Here is a 24,540-nt window from a genome sequence, read left to right on the forward strand (position 1 = left end):
TTTGTGTTAGCCCTGTATCAGCTGGATATTTACACGTGTTTAACCTGAGGCATCAGTCAGTCTTACTTCAGTGAACAGCAGCTCTTGTACTCAAGCACTCAAGCACCTTAACTGGAGTGCTGTCACTGTGAACAGGTATATCAACACGCTCAGAGCTTAAATTGTATCTATTTGTAAAATATTTTCCTACTTACATTTGTAAAGTATTACTGTAGTATACTCCTGGTCATAATGGGACACAGGGAAAAAAGGCTGGATGGGACAGCCTTGTGGCAGCAACTACTTTATGCAGTGCAGTAGCATGGGGTGTGCTGTACTGGTGCTGAGCTACAGGGAAAAGACAGGAAGGGAATCTAATGCTCTCTAAATTTTTGCCTGTCTTAATAGGATAGATATTGTTATCTTGGGCAACCAGATAGCTACAGTAACAGAAGCATAATGGCTGATAAACAGTATATAATTATTAATAATTAAAATATGCAAATTACTGTGCAGCCAGTCCATGGGTGTTCTCCTCCCCCATGGGAACTGAAAGGTAATCTGTGATCATCCGCATTTACCACGGACTAAAAGGACACACGTAAGATTTTACAGCACACGACCTAACACCTGGTAAATTCACAGACCAATTTACACCTTTGTGTGCACACCCCACACTTACACACCTGGCACTACTGTCATGCAGTCTGCCTTTTCACTTCTGTTCCATGAACAGTACAATTCTTTATATCAGTAATACCAGGTAAATTTTCCATATGTGACCAGCCAGTAGGATATACAGTAATGATTGACCTGCTTTTCCCTGCCCACAGCAGAAGTTTTCCTAGGAACAACTAACATTATAGTACTCAATCTCACAAAATACTAACTATAAGACCTCAAAAGCCTTGCCTCCAGCAAGAGTTAGCCAAATCTTGAAAAGTTTCTTATTACTAAAATAAATTAAATTAAAGAATTCAGCCAAACATTGTTATGTATGAAGCTTTCAAAAACCGCACATAATTCCGGATGCTCTGGTTCTTGTTCTCTGACTTCTGTAGGCTGTTCTCCAGCTCTTTCAAACGTACTTCACGGTGCTTTTCATTCTAAAGAAAAAAGAGCAGTGCAATGCAACTTAGAAATAAAATACAAATCAATCAAAATAATAATGTAAGACAACGAGTATGTAATTTTTATAAGCTTTATTTACCCATAAAAGATTTCAGAGGCTCCACAAAACTGAAGGTTCCCAAAAAGATGTCAAAATATTGAAGCTTTATTTATGTTCAGTCAGGACCAAACTGAACATGTTTGAATAGCCTTATAATCCAAAAAAGGCCTGGGAATGTAAAAACTAACCTGCTGTACTTTTATCATGAAAGATTCCTAGCATCTTAAATCTGTCATGGACTTAACACTCTCCCTCATGTTGATTTTTGAAGGAAACATTTGTTATTGATCTCTGATGTGACATGATTTTTGATGCCTATTGTTCCTTATTTAAACAAGATGATTGATAGCAGTATTACCTTCTCATTAGTTCCATACCTGATGCACACCAGAGATAATTTGTTATACAAATACTACAGCTATTCAGGTATTTCCTTTTATGTCTATTACAGATTTCAGATGCTAGTTGCTTCAAATAAATTCAGCTTTAAAAAACAGAATTATAGTCTTCAGATTTAAATCCATCCTTAGAAAAAAATAATCAGGTTAGAACGAATAACTGAATAAAGTTACCTTCACAGTCCTATTTTGTTTCCAGTTTCACTACAATAAGACCATTTTATCATTTTCCACAATGCATTCTCAGTTATACGTAAATGTAATTGGAATCAAAAGCAGCAAATTAATTGAGAACAGTTCTCTCAGACATATATACCTTTCACATTTATATTTTAACTGTAAGCTTAAAATGGAAACCGTTTGAACATATACTTTATTTCTGACGCAGAAGGATTAACAGGAGTGTTCTGTCAAGTGACATGAATTCTTATTTTCTAGGACTGGTGATTTTCAGTTTCTTTGCCTTTAGCCATTGGTGTGAGGATTTAAAATGAACTAACAAGCAAACAATTATTTAGAAAATAAAATGTACTGGTAGTTTTCTTGAAAATAGCAAAGTTAAATAATTTTAAATAGAAGTAGGTTCTTGAGATCCAATTCTGTTCCCATCAAACTCAGTAACTGGACCAGCACTGCTTTAAAGAAAACAGAATGAGGCTTAAAAACAACGGTAAAGTACCTTACAGCTGTCATACAAGTCACATAAAAATAGATTCCTTTAAAACTGATAAAAAAGACCAAAAAATCCTGCCAAAAATGGAAGTCTCTCTACTTGCTTTTTAAGTTGCAGAGAGAAATAAATTAGGATCTAAGTTTAAGGATGCTCAACTGCCAGTGAAGTTATAACAGCGTATAGCACCATATTCTGTAATGCTTACTTGTAACCCCTGGCAATGACTCCCTCCCTGTTGTTTCTTTTCCGTGTACCTTGGTACTACTATATCAAAGACAACCAATGCAACTCTATGATAATAAACAACAACATATATATATACACACACACACTGTGCTGTACATTTTCAGGTCCATTTCAAAACTCCAAGACTTTAAAATAAATGTAATCAGGGAATCTTTAACAAGATTTCATGACGAGTAGAAAAGATAAATTTGAAACATAAAATTTCTACATCACCATAAAGCTATACTACCGAAGTCCTGGAAGATGACTAATACTAAAACCAAACGAGGATCTCTGAACATAGGTCTTAAGGTATAGGATCTGATAAATTGGTCTTTTCGTCTCTTTCAGCTGAATTACAACACTCTCCCTGCCTCACCTCCCAGAAGAAGAGATTATATGAATGCCTAATCTTACTACACCTCATTAGGGAAAAGAATTTCTTTCTTAACAGTAAGGCAAGGATATTATGGTAATTTGCGTGCTGAATATGATTAAATTTCACATCTCAATTCAACCTGGGAGTTTTTCTCAGACAAAAGACAAGAAAATTTTCTTTCTTTTCTATTTTACTTTAACATAGTAAGAAATTCCTATGGAAAAATATTTGAAGTAGAATAAAACACTCGCCAATATCTGATTTTGTTTTAAGAACACTTTTAATGTAAAGGGTAAATGCAGACATTAAGTTACACTTGATACAGATAAAAGTTAAAGCATGCTGAATTCAGAACCATATCTCTGATGTCTTACTTGAATCTTGAAGTTTGCATTTAGGTTGGCTTGATTTTAATCATGAATGCTTCACGTCAGAATACAGAATATCGGTTTTGAGACTCTAGGAGAGTGATACTAAAGCTTTTTAGTGTCTTCTACATTTATTTTAAATAGCTTTGTAGCTTATTATCACTGATCACATGACAAATCTCTAACTGTATCAAAATTGTGATTAAAGTAAATGATTTGCCATCACTAGTCTAGGGAATTCAGATATGTCTGACGTTTTATTAATAGAAAATGTGCTGAAATTTTCTGGATTAGATAAAACAATGAATCAGACTTCTTTTTGTTTGTTTGTTTTCAGAGAGTATTACTCATCCAAAACACCTTCTTAGACTGTACATATCTTAGACTTCAACACACCAAAACCTGGGCATTTAAAGGCTTGACACTTTGAAAATCAGAACATCTCTTTTGTTACTGACTACATTTATGTGCAACATCAGTTTATAGGCTGAAAGCTTTTCACAAATTCCAGTAAGATCAGATTCTTGTATCAACTCAGGGAAAAAAAAAAGATACTACTATGTCGTTATGGAACGTTATGCAGTTATTCAAATCTAGGTATGCTTACTGAGAGGGAAATTACAACTTCATACATATTTTTTGATTTTTGCCTTGCAGGGAAAACTGGATTGAATAAGAGATGTAAACTCAATATTATTCCAGTGATTTAGTAAAATAGACTGGGCATCTGTTAAGCCTATTAGAAATGCCAATACACAAAGTATATTGTCAAGTTGAATTAATTTGCTGTTCTCCAAAGTATGTATCATTGTATTAAAAGTGTGTTTATCAGTAAAAGGAACTTTATGTAAACAGTGATGTGGTAATTTCTTAAATCATAATCAGTATTATTTACTTACATGGTGAAATATGCAGAGGAGTTGTTTTTTCTCTTCTTGCCTCTCTCTCACTTCAGTTTCAAGAACAAGCATTTTTGCCTGAAGGGCTTGTTCTTTGTATGACATTTTTTCCAGTTCTTCGGCTACCTGTAATAGTAATGAGAGAGAAATGATGTCTATTTACTTTCATTTAAAGCCCAAACCAAATTATATCTTAGCATTAGCAGCTCTATCTCCTATTCTGTGATCTAATACTTCAGCTATTTCCCATGCACAGAAACAAAGCAAAGCTGGGAAATATTCTGGCTAAATTTGAAAGAAGTTTCAGTTTGGAAAAAAATGTCATATTATTGAAAGGGAGACACTTTTGTAACTCATTTGTAAGTTTACCCAAACTTGTTATTTTTTCAAAACCAAATCAATATCCTCAGACACTATTGAGAAAATTGAGATAGCTTATTTCAACACGATTAATCTGAGACAGAAATTACAACTTCATACATATGTTCTGATTAAACTAATACAATTCACTGCAATGTGAATTCCTGCATTTCCTCTTCCATTTGATTTACTGTTTGCATCCTTTCTACAAATGACAAATCTCTGCTTAATATTGAAAGTGTGCAAAGCCTTCCTCTAAAATGAGAAGGATGTCAATAGCAAAGTTCTTGTGGGCTACCTATTCCAAAGAAAATGAAAAAAAGAAAAGATTAAGCTTTTGTTCAGAAACTTTTTGCCCTATGTGTGGGATTTAAATGTTAGGTAGTTAAAGCACTTTGATTTGTCACCAAAAAAAGGATGGTGAAATTTTGGTCCACGGAACTTTGTCATTAATTTCAATAGGATCTGAACAAAGAAGTTCAATTGTGCAATCCATATTTAAAAGTGCAATAACTTTTTAGTGTTGCTCCCTCCACGCAAAATCATCTTGTCCCATCTTTTCTTCTCAAGCACATTTGGTTTTAATGCTATTTTTAAATAGAAAATGGCAAACAAGATTAAGAGATGTATTAAATCATCAATACCATTTTTCTCCCTTCTTCCATAGCATATTCCAGTTGTCTGGTTAATCCATTATATTCTGCAATTTTCTCCTCAAGCTGCAATTTACTGCACTGAAGACTCTCATCTTCTTTTTTCAGCTGACAAGCAAGTTCTTCATTCTGAAATTCCATCTTTTCTAATTGCCTTTACACAAAACAGATTAATACATTATAATTCACTATAGCAGAAAAGTGTAGGAATTAATCGCAGACAGATTTTTCAAAAGTTACCTTTTAAGATCTTCATATTTCTTCTGAATATTACTGTTTTCTTCTTCTAAGGAATGACTGCCCACAGAAGTTCCACTGTCTTCATCCTGTGAAAATGACAATTTGTTTCTAGTTGAAGAGACCTATATACAGGATATTACAGAGTAAAGTAAGCTTGCCTATTAAAATCCAATCAAGCAATTGAACTGTCATTTCAGGTAAACACAGTATTATATTCAAGTAAACATTATCTTCTATCTAAAACAAATAAAATACAGCCAAAGTAGCAGACTAAAACTTTGTGTGAACACTTTAAGACTGAAAACCTGCTACGTAACAAAGTGAAGTCCTAACAAAACCCATATGCTGCTCGTGCAGCCTTGTGTATTAGGAGTTGGCTGGGTCTACCTCCTTGTGAACTTTGACTCTTAAGCTTTACATTCCAGCAAAAATAAGTTTCCTCACACTACAGTCACAGGAAGCATAAAAATAATACCGCATGTATATACAGTTATCACAGAAGAACAGTGTAGCACTGGCAAAGAATTTCAGAAAGTAGTAAATATCAAAAAAGACAAGTTCATAGAAAGAGGTATATCAGTAGCAGAAGCTGAAGAAAGCAAGAAGCCAAACTGTCTTCCCCCGTTCTGCATCTAGACTGACAAACTGTTACAGGTTTTCTTTTAAATCTGGTAACAGTGGCGATGAAATTATTGCCCTTGCTTCCACCCATCAACAGCAGATTAGCAATAAATAGCCACATCACCAGCCTGCTGGCACCATTATTTAAGGGGCAACCTCCATCATTCACAGGACTACCTCAAGCAGTTCCATCCGGTAATTTCAGCTAATCTGGTTGATTTTGCTTATGTGAATGACAGGCTGTTCAGCTAGCAGACTGGCAGCAGCAGAAACCTCCAGCAGAGGGGCAGTAAACTGATGTCCTGGTCCAGCTGACCCCAGAAGAGGGTTTCTGCACATGGTCCAGTGACGTCAAAAGGAATTTTCCTAAATTCTGATCATAGGATCGAGGGTCAGAATCTCTAAAAGACATCACCAAGATTTAATGCTGAAATTTAACTGCTGTTCTGCCAGACTAGTGATTATATTCCAAATTACTTCACTAAAGACTTTTTTTGCATTTACTCAGGAAAAGATGTGGTTAGATTAAAATTACACAAATTATTTTATACACGCACCTCAAAATTAATTGTTGCTTAAGTACTTCACTAAGCAAAGATGGATTTATGAGTTTATGAGCATTCCTGGAAGCAGTATTTAAAATGATACAAACAAGAACAAAATTTGATGCCATAAAGATCATCTTCACAAGAAATTTAAAACAAAATCAAGAGCTTTTTTTTTACAGGCATATAAAGTCAATAGGGACACAGAGACTCACTGTGTTTCAGATGAGGTTTTCCCACTGACACAGGAAGAAGATTAAGCCCCTTTCAAATACCCCAAACAAACACCTTTGTCATTTGTGCTAGCAGAGTATTCTCTTCTAACTCAAAACCACAAAAAGAGAACAACAAAAAAACCCCAAACTTAGCCCTGCCATTGAAATTGATGTCACAGACAGAAACAGCTGAGGAATATTCATAATCAGGCTTAACAGAAAAGACAACCAGTAGTGCTACAATACTGCTAAAAACAGAAATGATCCTATTAAGGCATATTTTTTATATGTTTTATCAACCAACACAATGTAATCATTACAATGTTAAAGTTATACATCATCAACAATATAATTTATGACTACATAATTTATGACTATTTATTGGAGCAAATATTGTCTGGTTTATAAATTAGCCATTAAAAACAAAATGAATGTGGAATTAACTTGTTCCACTAGATACAAACAATAATGAGACTTGCACATTTATTTCCAGGGAAGAATACTGCAACATATCTCAGGACATACGTATTCAAAAGGATCAAGAATATACTCACTTAAAAGATACAGAATCTAAATGTAAATGTAAGTAACTAGTCTTCTCACATACTGAATTCACGTAAATACAGTTGGTGATAGTTTTATTTGCATTGGGCTATTTCTACAGAAAGAGTTTTTGATTTATGAAGCAATTAACAAAGGAAACCGCACAACTGTCACACACGCTAATAGGAAAAAAATGTTCCAGAGACTTTCTTCCACATAATTTTCTCATTTATCTTTAAAAATCAGCATGTTCTAAGCACCTGAACCTGTAGCTCCCTAAGGGTTTTGCATTTCTGTGCATGGATCCTTTCCCAGGACATAAGCTTTTCCTGATATCCTTGCTGCTTTTCCTCAGCTGCTTTCAGCAAGTCACAAACATGTTCTAACTCCTTTAACTCAGCCTCCATTTTCTCCCTCACCTGCATCATAGCATCACAGGAGAAAAATGTAAGTGTAAAACCATAAATGAATTGTTGTAATACTTAATGGCTTTCCATGTAAGTAATAAATCTGAAAGTCTACACAAGTTGCATAATGTCATCTATTTTATAAAATACTGACAAATTTAAAAGTTCACCATTGGAGAAATTTCTATCTCTGACTCCATTTCATTAAAGACTCAGTAACACTCACAATGAATATTTAGAAAATTCTGCAGGTGTTAGCAGCTCACCATGCAATACCCAAATTTTCATTTTATTTTTATTGCAATATATTTTGGGAGATGGCATACAGACACACTAAGCAGCTTACAGGAAAAATTCTGACCATACAACTATTGCAGTATTTGGAAAGAGGACAACACCAAATGCAACCTGAAGCCACATAGAATGCTGTGCAAATATGATTTAGGGGATGAGAAAATATTTTTCTCCATTCTACAACTGAATAATTGAAAAATAAAGTTAGTATAAAATAAAATAAACATCTGAGATGCTTCTTTGCGAGGACTAATTCTGTTCTGTAAAACAGAACATTGCAGGCAATGCAAAACCTGTCCCTGCCTCAGCTTCGTCACTTAAAAGAATATGGATTTTGACGAGCAGTGGAACTGAGGGAAGTGATTTTCCTACTAATTTTGTATTGTTTTCTGATGCTTAAGAATGTGCTAACCGTGTTCCAGTATTCAGCTCCACCTGCTGAAAAAAACTTAAAATTCATCTCTGAATTGATTCTCCATTTTAACTGCTAGTTAAAAAAAACAACATACACTCCAAAGCAATCTTACAGGTTTGCTTCCCTATGCAACTTTTACAGCTGTTCTGTTGAGGGGTCTAGTTTTAAAATCATCAATAACAAAATCACATTTTTAAATGTCATAAAATGAATTCTTGAATTCTAAAATAGCATTACTCTAGGGAACATTTCTCACCTGCTTGCAATTGTGTAGTATCCAAAAAACCACCCACTCACAAATAAGAGTTAGTAAAGCATTCAATGAATTAAAAAACAAATTTATAGATGGAAAAAGAAAAAGAGCCAATACCTTGTGACTTCTAATAAGTGGATCACAACAACGTAGTGATTGTCAATGTACCCACAGAAATTGTTTGGAAACATGCTTTATTACTGCAAAACTTACCTTATCTACTACTAAGCATTTGTTTTCTGTTATTCTTTTGTTTTCATTTAAGACTGCTTCATATCTGGTTTTCAATTCTTCTACTGCTGTTTGTAATTTTTGTACCTAGAACACAATATATTTTTCACATACATTTTTAAGGTGTTTCTTTTAAATATAGAAAAGACAATCATTAGTATGAAGCATAAAGTAAAACCTTTGATTTCTAAATAGAATCTCAATATTTGTCATTATATGAAGTTATTTATTTTCATTATCCTACTCACTACAGCAAATATAAAAGGGTAACCAGGTAAAAACAACTGTGATATCAACATTTTGTTTTCAACAATGGCGAATGAGCTACAGTTGTGCTACAGAAGCAGCCAGCGTGACTCGCCCTTCTCTCCCCAGATAACAAGCATCACCAACGACAGTTCCCATTGGGAGTCACCACAGCTACAGGCTAGGGAACTGCATCCCACTCACTGCTTAAAGTTGGCTGTTCCCTGGAACTACATCTCCCCTCTTAAAGCTGGCAACACTTCAGCTGTGGTGATGTGTCCCACAGACAAGGCACACTGGTTGTACTTAGAGTCAATATCAAATCTTTCCTCTTGTCAATGATTTAAAAAAAAAAAAGGTAAGTGAAGACTGTCAGCAAAATGGTATCTATACTGTAGCAGAAATATATACAATTTTGAATCAATATTCTAAAATTCCTTCTCTGTGAGTGAAGCCAAATACAGAAAAGGAATTGACAAAAAGCACGTTTTAAGTCTGATTTATATGTCTTGCTGGTATTTTCAATATGGAGCTACTGACATAAATAAAAAACCTCTTACAACGGTACTTGAGTGCTGTTTTACTGTTTGTAGGAATGTGGAAATAAAGATATGACTAAGGAGAGGTAAAATATTATTGGATATGCCTACTAAAGACAGACTCAAATTTTACTTTTTAAATATAGCTTACTAGGTTGCCAACTTGCTTTTTAGGAAGCAAATCTTTCCTAAGCAAGTATGTAATTAGCTCTGTTGGCTTCAATGACCTTCAACTGGGCTACACAGAATTCGGTAAGGATTATGTGTGCTAGTAATAGTGTGGAGACTATTCTTGGATATGGTTTGTAATGGCACTCTCTTCTATCGTCCTCAATGTTACAATAGGATTATAGTCAACATGACAACGAATCTGGTTTATTACGAATAAAACCTTTATCATTTCCTCAAAGCTGCTTAAAAATTTAACCCCCATACTTGAACATTTAAAATATGCTCGTCACCTGATTTTTATACTGTTCAACAAGGTTTTCCTGCACCTTTGCCTTTTCTTGCAGATTTAGCAGTTCATTTTCAACAGAAACAATACTGGTGTCCAATGTAGCAAGGGAAGCCTTGATTAAACCATGGAAAATATAAAAATTGTAAGAGTGTTATTAAAATAACACTATCTACAATAGGATATTACTAGCAAGCGACCTGCAGACATTAAAAAGAGTGACACAATTATTTAACCTGTCAAACAAAAATGACAGCCCACAGTTCATTTGTCAGCTCATCAGAATATTTACTTTGGAGGATAAATACAATACAAAACCTGTGAACCCTTTAAAAATTTGAAATTAATAATTGAGCTAAACTCAGTTCTTTAATTTGAAAGAAAATTTTACAAACATAAAATAACAATTTCCTATTCAGCAATTTTGTAGCTACTGACAGTAAAATAAATGGCATCGTAGTTAAGCAGACAGATGATTAGACAATCCTGTTCCTAGATTGCCATAGATTTCCACTGATAAATTTTCAATGTCTCATTTTCACTTAACTGTAAAAAATGGATGGCAAAATGTATTCTAGAGGTTTGGGATCTAAACAGAAGCCAAAATGGAATTAATGTGGTTACTTTATTAATGTATCAGAAATGCAGAGCCATTCAACAATAATTTAAAATAATCTCACCTTTAATTTTTCATTTTCAAGGTAAATCTTTTCATTTTCAGAGTTAACAGAATTTAGCTTTCCAAGAATTTCCTCATCTGAGTTTCTTCTCTGTTCCTCCTTTCTTTTCAGGTGTTCCAAAAGGCTTGTGATCTGCCTTGTTAGGTAGGCAAGAACATCTATACCATATATAATGCTTCCAAAACTCTCATTATGCAAATTAAATTGTACCTTAATACAAGCTCCTTCATTGCTCTATTTTATTAAAAGGAAAAAAAAAACCCACAAAAAATTGGGAGAACACATTTAAGCATCTCAAGAAAGCAGTATCTACTGAAATAAACTTTCAAAAAGAGATGTGGTCCACCAAGGAAGTGGTCCTAGCTCAATTATAAATAAATTCATTACCTAGAACACCCAAGCATACTTCCAAGACAACTATGCACACACATACTGTACAAAATGGAATTATATTGAATTTATAAGGTCTATCAGATAATGTCCTACTAAGAACATTCCATAGCTAGTTCAGGAATGGTACTTTCCATTATTAAAAGCAACAAATTGTGCTACATGTCTTACCATTTGCTTTTCATATTAATGAAGTTAAACAACGAAATTTGTTTTGCTCTTTAGTTAGTCGTACACTGCCTAGTAGAACAAGTCTTGTTAGAATGGTACATTTCAAGCAAATACTTATATTTTCAGCTAAAATAAAACTAGCAAAAAACAGCTGGAAGCAGAAAGAGTACTTCAGGGAAGTATCTTATTCTTTCCTTGATGCCTCCTCACATACACTGGACCAATAGTGGGCTAGACAGATTTCTGGACTGATGTCGTGTACCTGTACTCCTGTTAAATTTTAAAATATACTGAAATTATTTTCAGAAATGTCAGATTTTCTGAAACAAAAACAAAAGAGTCAAGCCAATTTAATTTGAGCTGTTATGTATTTGAGCATGAATCAAGCTCTTTGTGAAATAAACATTCTGTCTCAGATCTAGCATAATGGCACCTACCAGTTTCTTTTGCTTGTTTGAATTATAGTCCATATTTCTACCAACAGAAAAGGTAAAGGGATATTTGTCACTGTCTTGCAAAGAAAATGGCACATCCTTCATGTACATTGAGATTTCACTGCATAGTTTGAACAAGGTTGGACAATTTTGTGTTGCTTCTCCTTACAAGAATAAACTGTTCAAACACGCATCTGAGAGGAACTCTTCTCTATCCTCTAGTAGGGTGAGACATTAATGGAACTGAAATAATTTTGCTGTCATTAGTCTGAAGTAGAAACTAGAAGCCTAAGAATGAACCTTCTTCTATACTGCAGTAGACACAAGAGTTCACATTCAAGCTGTTTAATCAGTTACTAAATAAATGGTTCTGAGGAAGCGGCACAGTAGCTACTAGCAAGTTCAGGCTAATCAGAAGTATGCAGGGGAAAGAACATGGCCCTTACTTGTATGGGGGAATGAAGTTTTAAAAAAAGTTGTGAAATGCAGCAGAGAGAAGGCTACAAATCTTAATTTTTTTCTAGTTTCCAACTTTTAAATTCTGCTCAGAATTTTAAAATATGAATACATAAACTTGTTTACACTGTCAATCTGAGTACTACACTATTAAATATCAAGACTGTGTGACTACAGAAACAAAGAAAAAAAATCAACAGTTTAACTTACTTCTTGAGATCTTCTGTTTGAATTTCTAATGCTGTCTTTCCTTCAACCATTCTATCATGCTGATTTTTCCAGACATCAGAAGCTGACAGTATCTCAGACAGTTTGACTTCCTAGAGAATACAGGAATTACAAATTATGTAACAAAACAATGCCACTGAAGAATACCATCTAGTTCTACAAAATTTTCTAAACACAAGAGCTATTTAATATAAGATGGCCTAGATCTCCCTAGTACAAAGCAATCTAAATATTGTCTTGTCTCAAAAGAAAATAAACAAAACTACACACATTTTAAAAACTTAAGGTCTATGTACAGACTTATGTTCAAGGCAGAGACTCAGTTAAACACTGGCACTGTGTATCAACCATAGAATACAACAATATTCAAAATTTAAGATGTAAATATTTTCTTACAACAAAAATATGTCTCCAATACATCTCTATACATTTAAATTATATAAGTTAATACAAAAATAAAATTCTGCCAAAACATTTTAAGAACAAAAAATAATAGCTAGGTAAGAAATGCAAAGTTAAGTCAAGTCCCTCAAAGAAGTGTGGGTAATTAACCAACACATGCTATCTTGAAAGTACATCAGGTCTTCAATGGGAAAAGAAAACAACAGTCTGACTACAAAACATCAAAATTTCAAGAGTTAGCTACCATCCCTCTGTACTGCTAAGTCTACTTAAAGATCCACTACTGTCTTCTCACAAAGATCAAAGAAAACAAAAACCATTATTAACCATCTCCTAGTATACTAACTGGAAAAATATATCTTTAACACCGGCGTATCCAAAATGATGGCAACATACCTAAGAGAATGAAAACATAGTCTTATTAGGAAATCTAAATAAGGCAATAAAGATCTCAGCACAGTTCTGATCCACCTGGCCTTTTTGAACAATTACACCCTGTAGGGATATGCGGGGCAAGAATCTAAGGAGCAATTTGGATTAAGGAAGTTTTGTACGTGGATTTTTAAAAGGTTCAGAGCAAGTAGCTTAGAAACAGAAAGCTAAGTATCCACATGAGATGCCATACACTGATAAATAAAAACCCCAAAGCCTTCAAACCCCAATCATGGATTCTCACTTAGCATACTGTACTTCTGAGATTAGTCAGTGTATATCCGTAAACGTCTAACAGGAAGATCAGGAGAGGAGTAACCGAAAGCTGATCAGACTCCTCTTACTAGTTTGAGGTGTACAACGTCATGGCTTAAGACATTCACTAAATTTTAACAAAATAAAGGCAGTGAATGTAGTAACAGTTTGCATGTCACTTACAGCAACCTTTTCCTTAACCAAGGAGCAAAAAAATAAGAGAGATACAAACACAGCATGACCAACCAACTTTTCCTATTTTCCACAGGTGAAAGTCTCCCAATTGTTCAATTTAAAACAATACAGCACGACATTGCTCACAGCATAGGCACTCACACGTTCTCTTATTCTGGAGGTTAAATCTTCCACAGCTGCTTCAAAGCATTCAGCTCTCCATTTCTGGGACCTGATTGCTTTTTTCAGAGCAGTCTTCTTTTGCTCACTTGTTTCCCTTAAGGCTAACATCTGGTCCTTGTATTTAGCAACTTGAAGTTTCCACTCTGCTATCTTCTTTTCTAGAGTCTGAAGTATAATTAAACATCAACTCTTTTCAAATTCTATACCCTACAGACCATTTGGTGACATAACATAATAAGGAATAACAATTACATTTATAATGTTTCCATAATGCCTTTGTATCTCAAATCTTGTGGTTGATACAAAGAGCTAGTCAAGGTATGTACAGCAATAGGCAAGAGAAAAGACACACTGGGAAACTCATTGTAAAGATAATTAAGAGAAGAGGTTGAAGAGATGTAGAAGCAGGCAGGAGTAGGGGGAAAGAGAGCAATCTAACCATTGCTGTGTGGTCTTGGAAATGAATGCAGAATTTCAATGCAGAAGGCATGGCATGGAACTTAAACCCATTTATGAGGACAAAAAGAGAAGTGGTTTCATCATCCCTAGTGACTGATTTCTGTAAAGAGTATCACCTTAATGATGCTACTAGTGACATTCACTGATGTAGTAGTAGTCTGTGCTCTGAATCTATAGTAAGCACACACATATCTAGGGCTGGAGATCAGTATAACTGTATATGAAATTTGAATATGAAAGTTAAGATCTTGGATTTGGGTTTTTTAAGTCAAGAAGCTAGGAAAGGCCAGGGTCTTTTCTTGAATATATGTATTATGATATGCTCTGTGATTAGATGACAATTTGCTATCTTCTTGCAAGATCTCTGACTTTTTCCCACACGTATAGTGGCCCCACTCTATTACTGAAACAGAATGTTTTAGTGAAGAAACTATTTTTTACAGAAAGTTATAGTTTGTGTTCAATGGATAGTGAAGCAGAAAATGCAAAAAGAAAAGATTAAGCACTGTCTTACCCACAGCAGGCAACTGTTTAAAGATAATTAAAACAGGCTATGACAAAGCTTAAACCACAGCGGTAAATCACACGTTGTAAGGACAACAAATAACTAGTTTCCTGAGTGCTTGATTTTGCAGCACTCGGGAAATAAAATACATTTACATTAAAAGTTTTTTTAATGCATTTAGTTGTATTATCAAATGTGCATAATACAATCGAGATGAGAGCTGTGTTCTACAACTGTCATTATATTATCTTTTTTATTGCTGTTAGTATTTCTGACTAACTAGATTTTTACATCACTCTGATGAGGGCAGCGTAATGATCCCATCCAGTGGCGGAAGCTGACCTCTCTAACTTCATTACTTTTGTATTTTTCTTCTACATATCACTTGTTATTTAAATATGAATGGAAGAAGAGACCAGACATTAAAACACTGCATGATGACATACAATAAAAGCAATACCAGACTCTGCTTCAAGGACAATCTCAGATGCGATTATTTTTAAGGTGCTGCAGCTTCCCAAAAACATGACCAAGCTACCAGTAGACAACTACTTTCATAAAGACAAGTGCAAGTTCCATTCATATTACTTACGCCAAACTTCAGCAATGTCAGCAGGCTAGCAGTGTAAATAAATTTGTCTCAAGTCACTGATAAATATCCTAATTGTAAGAATGATTAATGCGTTTGTTTCCTACATTTGAGTCGAGGTCTGACACTTCACTTAATTATGTTCTACATGAATAAAGACCAGAATGACATGCCATTTACCTACTGACTACATTAACGTGCCATGCTTATTCAAGACACTATTTGCCCGTTGCTATAAAATACGCATATTATGTATATGAGAGGATATCTGTCAGTACAGGCCCTGCTAACGGCCCCAAAACTTATCCATAATCAATGCAAAGTGTATGTGGTTTTCCAAGTGAAAGATGGTCCCAGGTACTGGGACCCACCAAAAAGGAAAATACTACTTCAAAAAATTAAATCATAGAAACCCCTAAATATGCAGGAAGCAGTTTTCATATATAGATGTTTATAGGGCATTTAATAAACAAAGATGTGACTTGGGGGGGCAGTGGGACAATACCTTAAATAAATAGAGCAAATAGAAAATCTGAATCTATGAATGGACTGCTTTAACTGTTGGTATAAGTAACCAACTGTTATCCCCTGTTATAACCGCAGGAGGTCACAATCACACTAAGAATAAGTGCTTTGGGCATTATTCAGTGACTGAGGTAAATTTAAATTGAGAATTAATTTCATAAGGGTAATGCTAAGCTGTCACAAGCTTTTGTCCAGATATTAACAAAATCATCACCAGGATTTAAGCTAGCAACTGACTTCAGCACTTTTTGAAGAATGAACAAACAAAACTTTCAAATGAAGATTGAATGAAAATACAGTTGTATATCAAGTTACTTTATCAAAATATCACTTAATGAAAACATTGTTGGAATTCTAATAATTGTACTAGGTAGAACAATAAACCAATTTTTATTCAGAAGAAAACATGAGATATTCATACATACACATACATGACTTTTTTTGAAACTGAGTTGCTAAAGGTTCCTTAACAACTTCAAATGATACAATTCCCAGGGGATGTATTCTACTAAAAAAAGTTTAGAAATTAGAAATACATTATTTTTCAGCCAATGTTTTCTCATTCATGCCTGTTCTTGACAATTTTCAAATACTAAAATCTGAGGCCACATACAGCTACAGCCTCTGACACATGACCTCTTCCTTGCCTTGTTCTAAAGCCAGTAACTGCTGCAAATGCCCAAATTTACCTCTTGCTTTTTAGAATGGAAAATGGAAATCATTTTACCTACATTTAATAAAGTGAGGTTAGGCATTAGTCCTAAGTGTTTTGCTTTGAGTCAGTATTAAGAGGTTTATTGATTCCTTCGCAGCCAATAAAAAGAAACAAGTGGTGATTCATCACTCTTATCTTACAACAGAAACTCATCCTGGGGATTTGCCTATCTCTTTCTGTTGACTATATGGAGACCGCCTCAGGTTCAATATCTATCTTCTAGATAGCACAGTCGGGCAAGTGCAAATGTGTCTACGTGTGCTTAACTTCTCTTCAGCAGAACTGCTGGTATGCATAAGTTGAAAAAGGAAGACAAAAAAACCCTTGCAATTAAGATAGTGTGGTCAAGCAGACCATGCAAAATATAAACACTAATGATTTTTACTGTTTGGGATTTTTCTCTTACCAAGAGTTTGACTTCAAGTGATACCTTAAGATTTAACTCTCACATCTGAGTTAAACTGCAACCACAATAAGGCTTTGCTAATTTTTTCAAATAAACTGAAACACGAGTAAAAATATGTTGACCTGTATTTTTACTTTTAATTCATCGTTTTCCACTTCTTTTCTTTGAATCTGACATCGCAGGTGAGCTTGTACTGCCTTTACTGATCTTGACAGGTGGTCTTCTTTCCGTACATTGACCTGATAAAGAGAAATAAACACAAATCTATTGGTCTATGGAGACATGCTGTATGATGCTATCTATATTCTTTCTACTTTGCCTTACAGTTTCTAACTGACATTTCAATGTCCTCAAAAGCTGGAAAAAATAAAACATGCTCTGCCAGTATGTTCACAAGCAGTAACTTGTTACTAATGTTATAAAACAGAAATCACAAACTTGAAAGAATGTCTGTATAATTGATGCCTCCTATTTAATCTGACTCTTTAAGTAGTATGAACAAGGCCTGGAAGCACGAACTCAGAAATTCAGGCTAGGCAAAGGCATCTAGCTAGCAGGCTGAACAAAATTAAGCCACATGCATCAGCTCTGCCCTGACTACTTAGACCTGAATTAGATCTTTATTAAATACCAAAGACCGCCACCTGCTATTAGAAGTACTGATACATTTAATTCAAACTCTGATTTTGGGGGTATACATAAGGCATAAGGGAAGAGGCAACTTATGTCACCAGAACTGAGGTCAGATGATTCTATTAAATATCTTGCAACTTGATTCCTTTGGCTCGTTCTAAATAAGAAATAATGAAAACAGGTAGAAAGGAGTCATATTATCAGTATAGACTAGAAGAGCACTGTAATGCACCAGCGCAAATGTTCATTATAGACACCAGTAAGAAAGGCAGACTCAGACTCAGTCAGGTGTTGTTGAAAATGCCATTTATTGGAGATAATGTAAGAAGGAACAAGGAGACAGCATAGATAATAATTTACCCCTTCAGATGCTGGGCACTCCCAAGTCGTTCAGCATTAGATAAGTCTCTAGTCAGGGTATGGCATGCTGCACAGATGCTATCAATGCCGAGGTTTGCTGGCATTGTGGTCTTCAGAATTTTTATAGGCTTTTCTGTTTAGCATTCCTACTCTCAAGCAAAAGGATGTTTCTATGAAAACATGCTGCTACATTTCAAGATAAAGACAAAGACATGCCAGTTGCCAGGTGTGAAAGTGGGCACCCTCACAGGCTCCCGTATTACAATTAACTGGCTACGTTTATCCTGCAGCCAAGTGGTATGTCCTATTGTGGCTGGAAAGCTGCCTGGCCGAAAAGGACCTGGGGGTGTTGGTAGACAGCCGGCTGAACATGAGCCAGCAGTGTGCCCAGGTGGCCAAGAAGGCCAACAGCATCCTGGCTTGTGTCAGCAATAGCGTGGCCAGCAGGAGCAGGGAAGTGATTGTTCCCCTGTACTCGGCGCTGGTGAGGCCGCACCTTGAATACTGTGTCCAGTTTTGGGCCCCTCAATTCGAGAAGGACATTGAGGTGCTGGAGCGTGTCCAGAGAAGGGCAACGAAGCTGGTGAAGGGTCTGGAGCACAGGGCTGATGAGGAGCGGCTGAGGGAACTGGGGTGGTTTAGCCTGGAGAAGAGGAGGCTGAGGGGAGACCTTATTGCTCCCTACAACTACCTGAAAGGAGGTTGTAGTGAGGTGTGTGTTGGTCTCTTCTCCCATGTAGTTAGCGACAGGACGAGAGGAAATGGGGCTCAAGCTGCGCCAGGGGAGGTTTAGGTTGGAAATTAGGAAAAATTTCTTTACGGAAAGGGTGGTCAAGCATTGGACCAGGCTGCCCAGAGAGGTGGTGGAGTCACCATCCCTGGAGGTGTTTAAAAAACGGGTAGATGTGGCACTTGGGGACATGGTTTAGTCTAGTCTACCCTTGATTGGTTTAGTGTGGACTTGGTAGTGTAGGTTAATGGTTGGACTGGATGATCTTAAAGGTCTTTTCCAACCTAAATGATTCTATGATTCTATGATTATTTAAGCAAAGAAAAATTCTTAAAGAAGAACAAAAATCAAAGGACACCATTGTCCCCTTAAAGATTTAACTGAGCCTACTCTGTCCCTCGCTAGTGCTGAAACACGCTGCGCTGTATATGTGTACATAAAGTGCACTTTAGGTATGCAAGTACTGTAACACAGATTGCTAACCTACCAGTAAAAAATAATTTTGAAATTTTTGTAGTACCTTCTTATACAGAACAGACAATTCTTCTCTTCCTATGCTGGTTTCTACACTGAGCCCCTTCCTTTGGTTCAGAGAATGAATCAGGTCTTGTCAGCCTTTGATATTAGCTCTGCTGTCAGTACTACCTTTCCCTATTCATTGAGCTCAAAGAACCATGGAAACTAACTGTGAACAGTATCTATTTAGTTTACTCTGTATTACTTCATTATTAGTATTTTTTTCCAGAACTATTGCAAACCTGTAAACAAGAAGCCAAAAGCCATTAGTCTGGATGTATGCTCCTCCCTGAACTGTGGGACATTAGTGTTAAGGATAACCTGTATCCTTAATAGGTTTGGATACGGTCTTGATGGTTTTAAGATATCTCTGCAGGAAACACCTTTCATGATTTTCCTTTTTTTCATAGGTCTTTGAAATAATTGCTTTTCTCAAAATTTTGAATTTGTAAATAAGAATCTAGCACATTGGGAGAAAATATTCATTCCAACAGAACTGGTCACTCACTTTTTCAAGCTGAAGCCTGGATGAAAGTTCTTTAACATGTTTCTCCCTTTCAAGTATTTTTCTCCTGAGATTCTTCATGGAAAAAAATTAACAAAGAAATTATTTTAATGTCTGTACACAACAATGCAACAGCAATGCACACTGATGAACATTTCAGATGTAAAACTAAGATTCCATTTTGTGACGATAAACCACAAATACTCCCACCTTGCCACTGTCACTTGAAATTGTATGACACCATGATGTAGCAATTTTCAGATGTACAGCATGGAACAAAAAGAGACAGAAATTTTAATTTACTTACAGTATTTTGGGTTTCATTTTCACTTAACTTCTGCATCAAAGCGTCAATGTTTTTACTATTTAACTGCAAGACAGAAGCCGGAAACATTAAAAAATTACTCCCTATTATAATTTATTTAGCATTTTTTCAACCATTTTGGATGTGTTGCATGTAATTTGCTATATATTCAAATTTGGTGCATGTAAATATAAAAGCTTGTTTATTCACGAGCTACTTAAGAGTTGGCGGTTTAAATCCTAAAGATTCAATTTATTTTGTGCATAGAACTTCATAGCTCAGGAAAACAAACTAGGGTCATTGCATATGCCAATTTCTTTCTTTATTTTAGCTAAAAGGACTCTGAATACCATAAATACTTAAGTGTTATTTAAACATGTAGCCAAATAATAAAAGCATTTGTACAACTCGTAATATTTTAAAAGATTAATATTAAGTATTGAAGCTTTTCAGGAACTTCAATTAGATAGGCGAACTTGAAGACTGAACCAGAAAGCACAGGCTGGGAGATCACAAAAATCAACCTACATTAACTGTTACTACAAATTCAAAAGAATTTATGTGCCTATAATATTTTCAACTAAACTTCTCATTTTAAAATGTCTGATTCTGGGTGTGGGGTAACTTTCCATTTTAAAAAAATAGACCTAATCCTAAACATTTTAATTTCACTAGTGAGAGGATAAACCCACTGCCTCAAGGTGAAAACTTTGGTATCAAGAGTCTTACTACAACTCCTTGCAAAGCAGTCATCTTATCCTGGCCTGCATACAACTCCTCAGAATATTCTGTAATCTTGATCCCGTGTTTATCTGCAAAGTCAGTACATGGACCCCAATTCTGCATCCAGGTTTCCACCTCTGCCTGCACTGCAAACTTACAAACATTGTATTCAGCGGTAGTCCTATCCTTTCCTGACTACACTGAGTCAGATTTGTTATCAGCAAATAACTACTATATAAACAGGAATGGCGTTTTGTGACCCCACAGTAATTTATCAGCAAAAATGAAGCACTTAGATGTCCCAGAATTGAGAAGTGACCAGAAACCTAAATTACTCACATCATCTTTCCATTCTCGGGAAATTGTCTTCCCCACAGTTAGTTCTCTATGGCATTTCTCTCTAACAATCAACAAAAAGCCTCATGCTGTAAGACAGCTAGCATTGTCTAACTGAAAATCAAGAATACGATCTTTAAAAGAAAAACCAGTTCAGAATAAACACCCATCTCTGTTAGCTTGTGTTGTGGTTTAACCCGGCAGGCAGCTAAACACCCCACAGCCATTCGCTCACTCCCCCGCAGTGGAATGGGGGAAAGAATCAGAAAAAGGGTAAAACTCATGGGTTGAGATAAAGAGAATTTCACAGGACAGAAAAGGGAGGGAAAATAATACCAATGATAAAAGAATATACAAAATAAGTGATGCAAAATGCAACTGCTCACCGCCCGCTGACCGATGCCCAGACAGTTCCCAAGCAGTGGCTGCGCCCCCAGAGCCAACTCCCTCCAGTTTTTTGTTCAGCATGACGTCATATGGTCAAGTTTGGCCAGTTTGGGTCAGCTGTCCCGGCTGTGTCCCCTCCCCGCTTCTTGTGCACCCCCAGCCTCCTTGCTGGCAGGGCACTATGAGAAGCTGAAAAGTCCCTGACTTAGTGTAAGCACTGCTCAGCAACAGCTAAAACATCAGTGTGTTATCAACACTATTCTCATCCTAAATCCAAAACACAGCACTATACCAGCTGCTAAGAAGAAAATCAACTCTATCCCAGCTGAAACCAGGAGAGCTCGCAAGAACAAAAGGTTAGCTTTATGACTTCTGAAAGAAAGCTAAGAAAGTCAGCAACGACAAATCACATTTAATTTTAGAAGAAATCTACATTCTTCACTCCATCAGGTTTCTGTGCAAGTTCCATATGACACTACTGTTAAACAGGAATTCACTGTGATCCACCTCCTGTTTTAACATACATAGCCCACCAAATTCCTTCCAACTTTGCAGGAGCTTTCTGAGTGCACAGGACATAACAAAAAAAATCTTCCCAATACATCTATTAGAGAAGATAATAAGGCTAAATGTTAGTTTAAGATTCACGTAAGAAATGTACATTTGCATTGGTTCTATGTTTATGCCTTACATATTTTCTTACTTGGTGTTCTAGACTGTCAGATTCTTTGCTTAGATCAGTAAAGCATTTTCCATCTTGGACGGCTTTTGTAGTTCTGTTATAATCCTTTTTATACGGCTGAATCAGTGAACAGAGTTTTCCTGCTTCTCCAGGTGGCACATATGTTTTTCCCTGAAATAGCATTCATAATTACATAACATTTAGTATCACTCACAGTTAGGACACTGATCTTGCTAATTCAAGGATATCAACATAAAACAAGTCAGCTCTTCAGGAGAATCGTTTAGGAGAAATTTTAAAGATCAAAGAAATTTCTCATTTATGACTTCCAACAAGGGTAAAAGCCCATGATATCACAGCATGTACCCGCAAACTGATCGCTCACAGAACACACCTAATCTACAAGGCAAAGGTAAACAGTGTACCTCCAGTGACAGTGGAGGCCAAGTCTTGCCCAGACGTTTCACAGCAGAGTTCTTCCAATTCGGAAGCAGCAATGGCTTTTCTCTTTTCCCAGTTTGGAAAAGCTCCTCACCTTGCAGGGCTGCACAGGAACACGATGCTGCCCATGTCACGGCATGTCCAGAGCCATGTATCAGTGCCTACTGCCTAAACGCATCCCATTTCCCCCGCTTCCCTGTCAAGCACCAGGAATGTGCTGTCACCCTCGCCCCTTCTCCAAACACCTCTCCCCTGCATCTACCCTCACACTCCAGCATGATTGATGCCTTTGCCAAGCACAGTGTTATCTTTACTCTGCTCAGCACTCCACTGACTGCTCATTATTTTTCAGAAGTGGATTCTCTTGCCTTCTCCACCCACCAGGACCCATTTCCCCTGCTTTCAGCCTGTGCCAGGTGTACCTCCATCAAAAGGATTTGTCAGACTAAGAGTTTACATTCTTACATCCGTATCTCCTTAGCATAATCGAGAAAATGAGTAACAGAATTTGGGAAGTTCCCAACTAAAAAAAAAAAAAAATCACTTCCTCACAGAATCAGAATGTAGACTGCTCTGCTTCCAACTGTTGCCATAAGGCAAATAACTACACGCCAAATGTCTAATGTTTTTTTATTTTGTACATATATATATGTGTCTTGTTTTATTACAGGCTTACATTTCCTGACTGACCTCAACTTGTGTAACACAGGGCAGGTCTCTATAGCTTTTTCGTGGCTGTATAGCCACAACTAAGTTCCTGCCTTTAATTACTTCCAGTGAAAATGGCATCTTGGAAGATTAAACATCATGTTTCATTTATCCTAGCCCATCTATGTAAACAGAAAAGAACAAATAAGAATTTTTCCATAGTTTCAGTATAACATTTTTATGTCCAGGGCTCTCACTACCCATTTTTTGAATTATCACCTACTTCCCATCTGTAGCTAGGAAGTATGTTTTGAAATACGTGGTTTGAATCTTGTTAACAAAGTACATAGAATGAAAAAACCCAAGCTTAACAGGAACAGAATGAACTTACCTCAGCAGCACAAGGAAGAAGCAGCTTTTCCTGAAGATCAGAGTCCAATAAAGGAGCACTACAGTTATGTACGGGTAAAGATGAGGATGATGGCGATGACAACGACATTTTGTTTTAACGCTGTGTAATGCGACAGTAACATATACTGGTGTTCTGTGAACCAGTAACTGAAACATTATCGGCCTCTCAGGTCATTCCCGCTAGAAAATACAGCGTGCCAGACCAAGGAAACCCCAGTCTCATCGGAGATTTACCACAGTTAATGCAACTGAAACCTTGCACACATATTCATACCTTGTGTGTTAAGCAGCACCGACTTCACACATGTGGTGCACAGAACTCAAACCCCTCAACAGCAGAAAACTGAATATAGACGAAGGACGGGGTGAAGCTTGCAGCTGCAATTCCCCACTTCCACACTCCCCAGCCCAGAGGGCGAGGAGCAGGGGCGCAGGCCACCCAACAGTGGCCATCACCCCGGGCCCAGCCTCAGGCCCTGTCCCCTCGCCCAGCACCCACCTGCCTGCAGCTCCCACCCCTGAGGGATCCCGTGGGGCAGTGCCCCCCTCAGCAAACTCTCCCGTGGGGCAGTACCCCATCAGCAACCCCCTCACGGGGCTGTGCCCCCTCAGCACCCCGTCCCATGGGGCAATGTCCCCCTCAGCACCCCCCCTGTGGCGCAGTGCCCCCCTCAGCACCCCGTCCCATGGGGCAATGTCCCCCTCAGCACCCCCCCTGTGGCGCAGTGCCCCCTCAGCACCCCCCCCCT

The 24,540-nt window shown here is 36.7% G+C and overlaps 1 protein-coding gene across 1 annotated transcript; it reads right to left on the reverse strand.

Annotated features, from left to right (window-relative positions):
* Positions 1–956: 956 nt before the first annotated feature.
* On the reverse strand, positions 957–23,879 carry ODF2L (outer dense fiber of sperm tails 2 like). Its single transcript, XM_075710903.1, has 14 exons — positions 23,772–23,879; positions 22,313–22,462; positions 20,167–20,229; positions 19,863–19,934; positions 17,238–17,354; positions 13,896–14,081; positions 12,453–12,562; positions 10,792–10,927; positions 10,116–10,226; positions 8,852–8,956; positions 5,346–5,431; positions 5,097–5,259; positions 4,093–4,218; positions 957–1,085 (listed from the first exon to the last, which is right to left on the reverse strand). The coding sequence occupies exons 1-14, from the start codon at positions 23,877–23,879 to the stop codon at positions 957–959; spliced, it is 1,662 nt and encodes a 553-aa protein (XP_075567018.1).
* Positions 23,880–24,540: the final 661 nt, after the last annotated feature.

This window comes from Pelecanus crispus, chromosome 5 (assembly GCF_030463565.1).
Source record: "Pelecanus crispus isolate bPelCri1 chromosome 5, bPelCri1.pri, whole genome shotgun sequence".
NCBI classification, from domain to species: domain Eukaryota; kingdom Metazoa; phylum Chordata; class Aves; order Pelecaniformes; family Pelecanidae; genus Pelecanus; species Pelecanus crispus.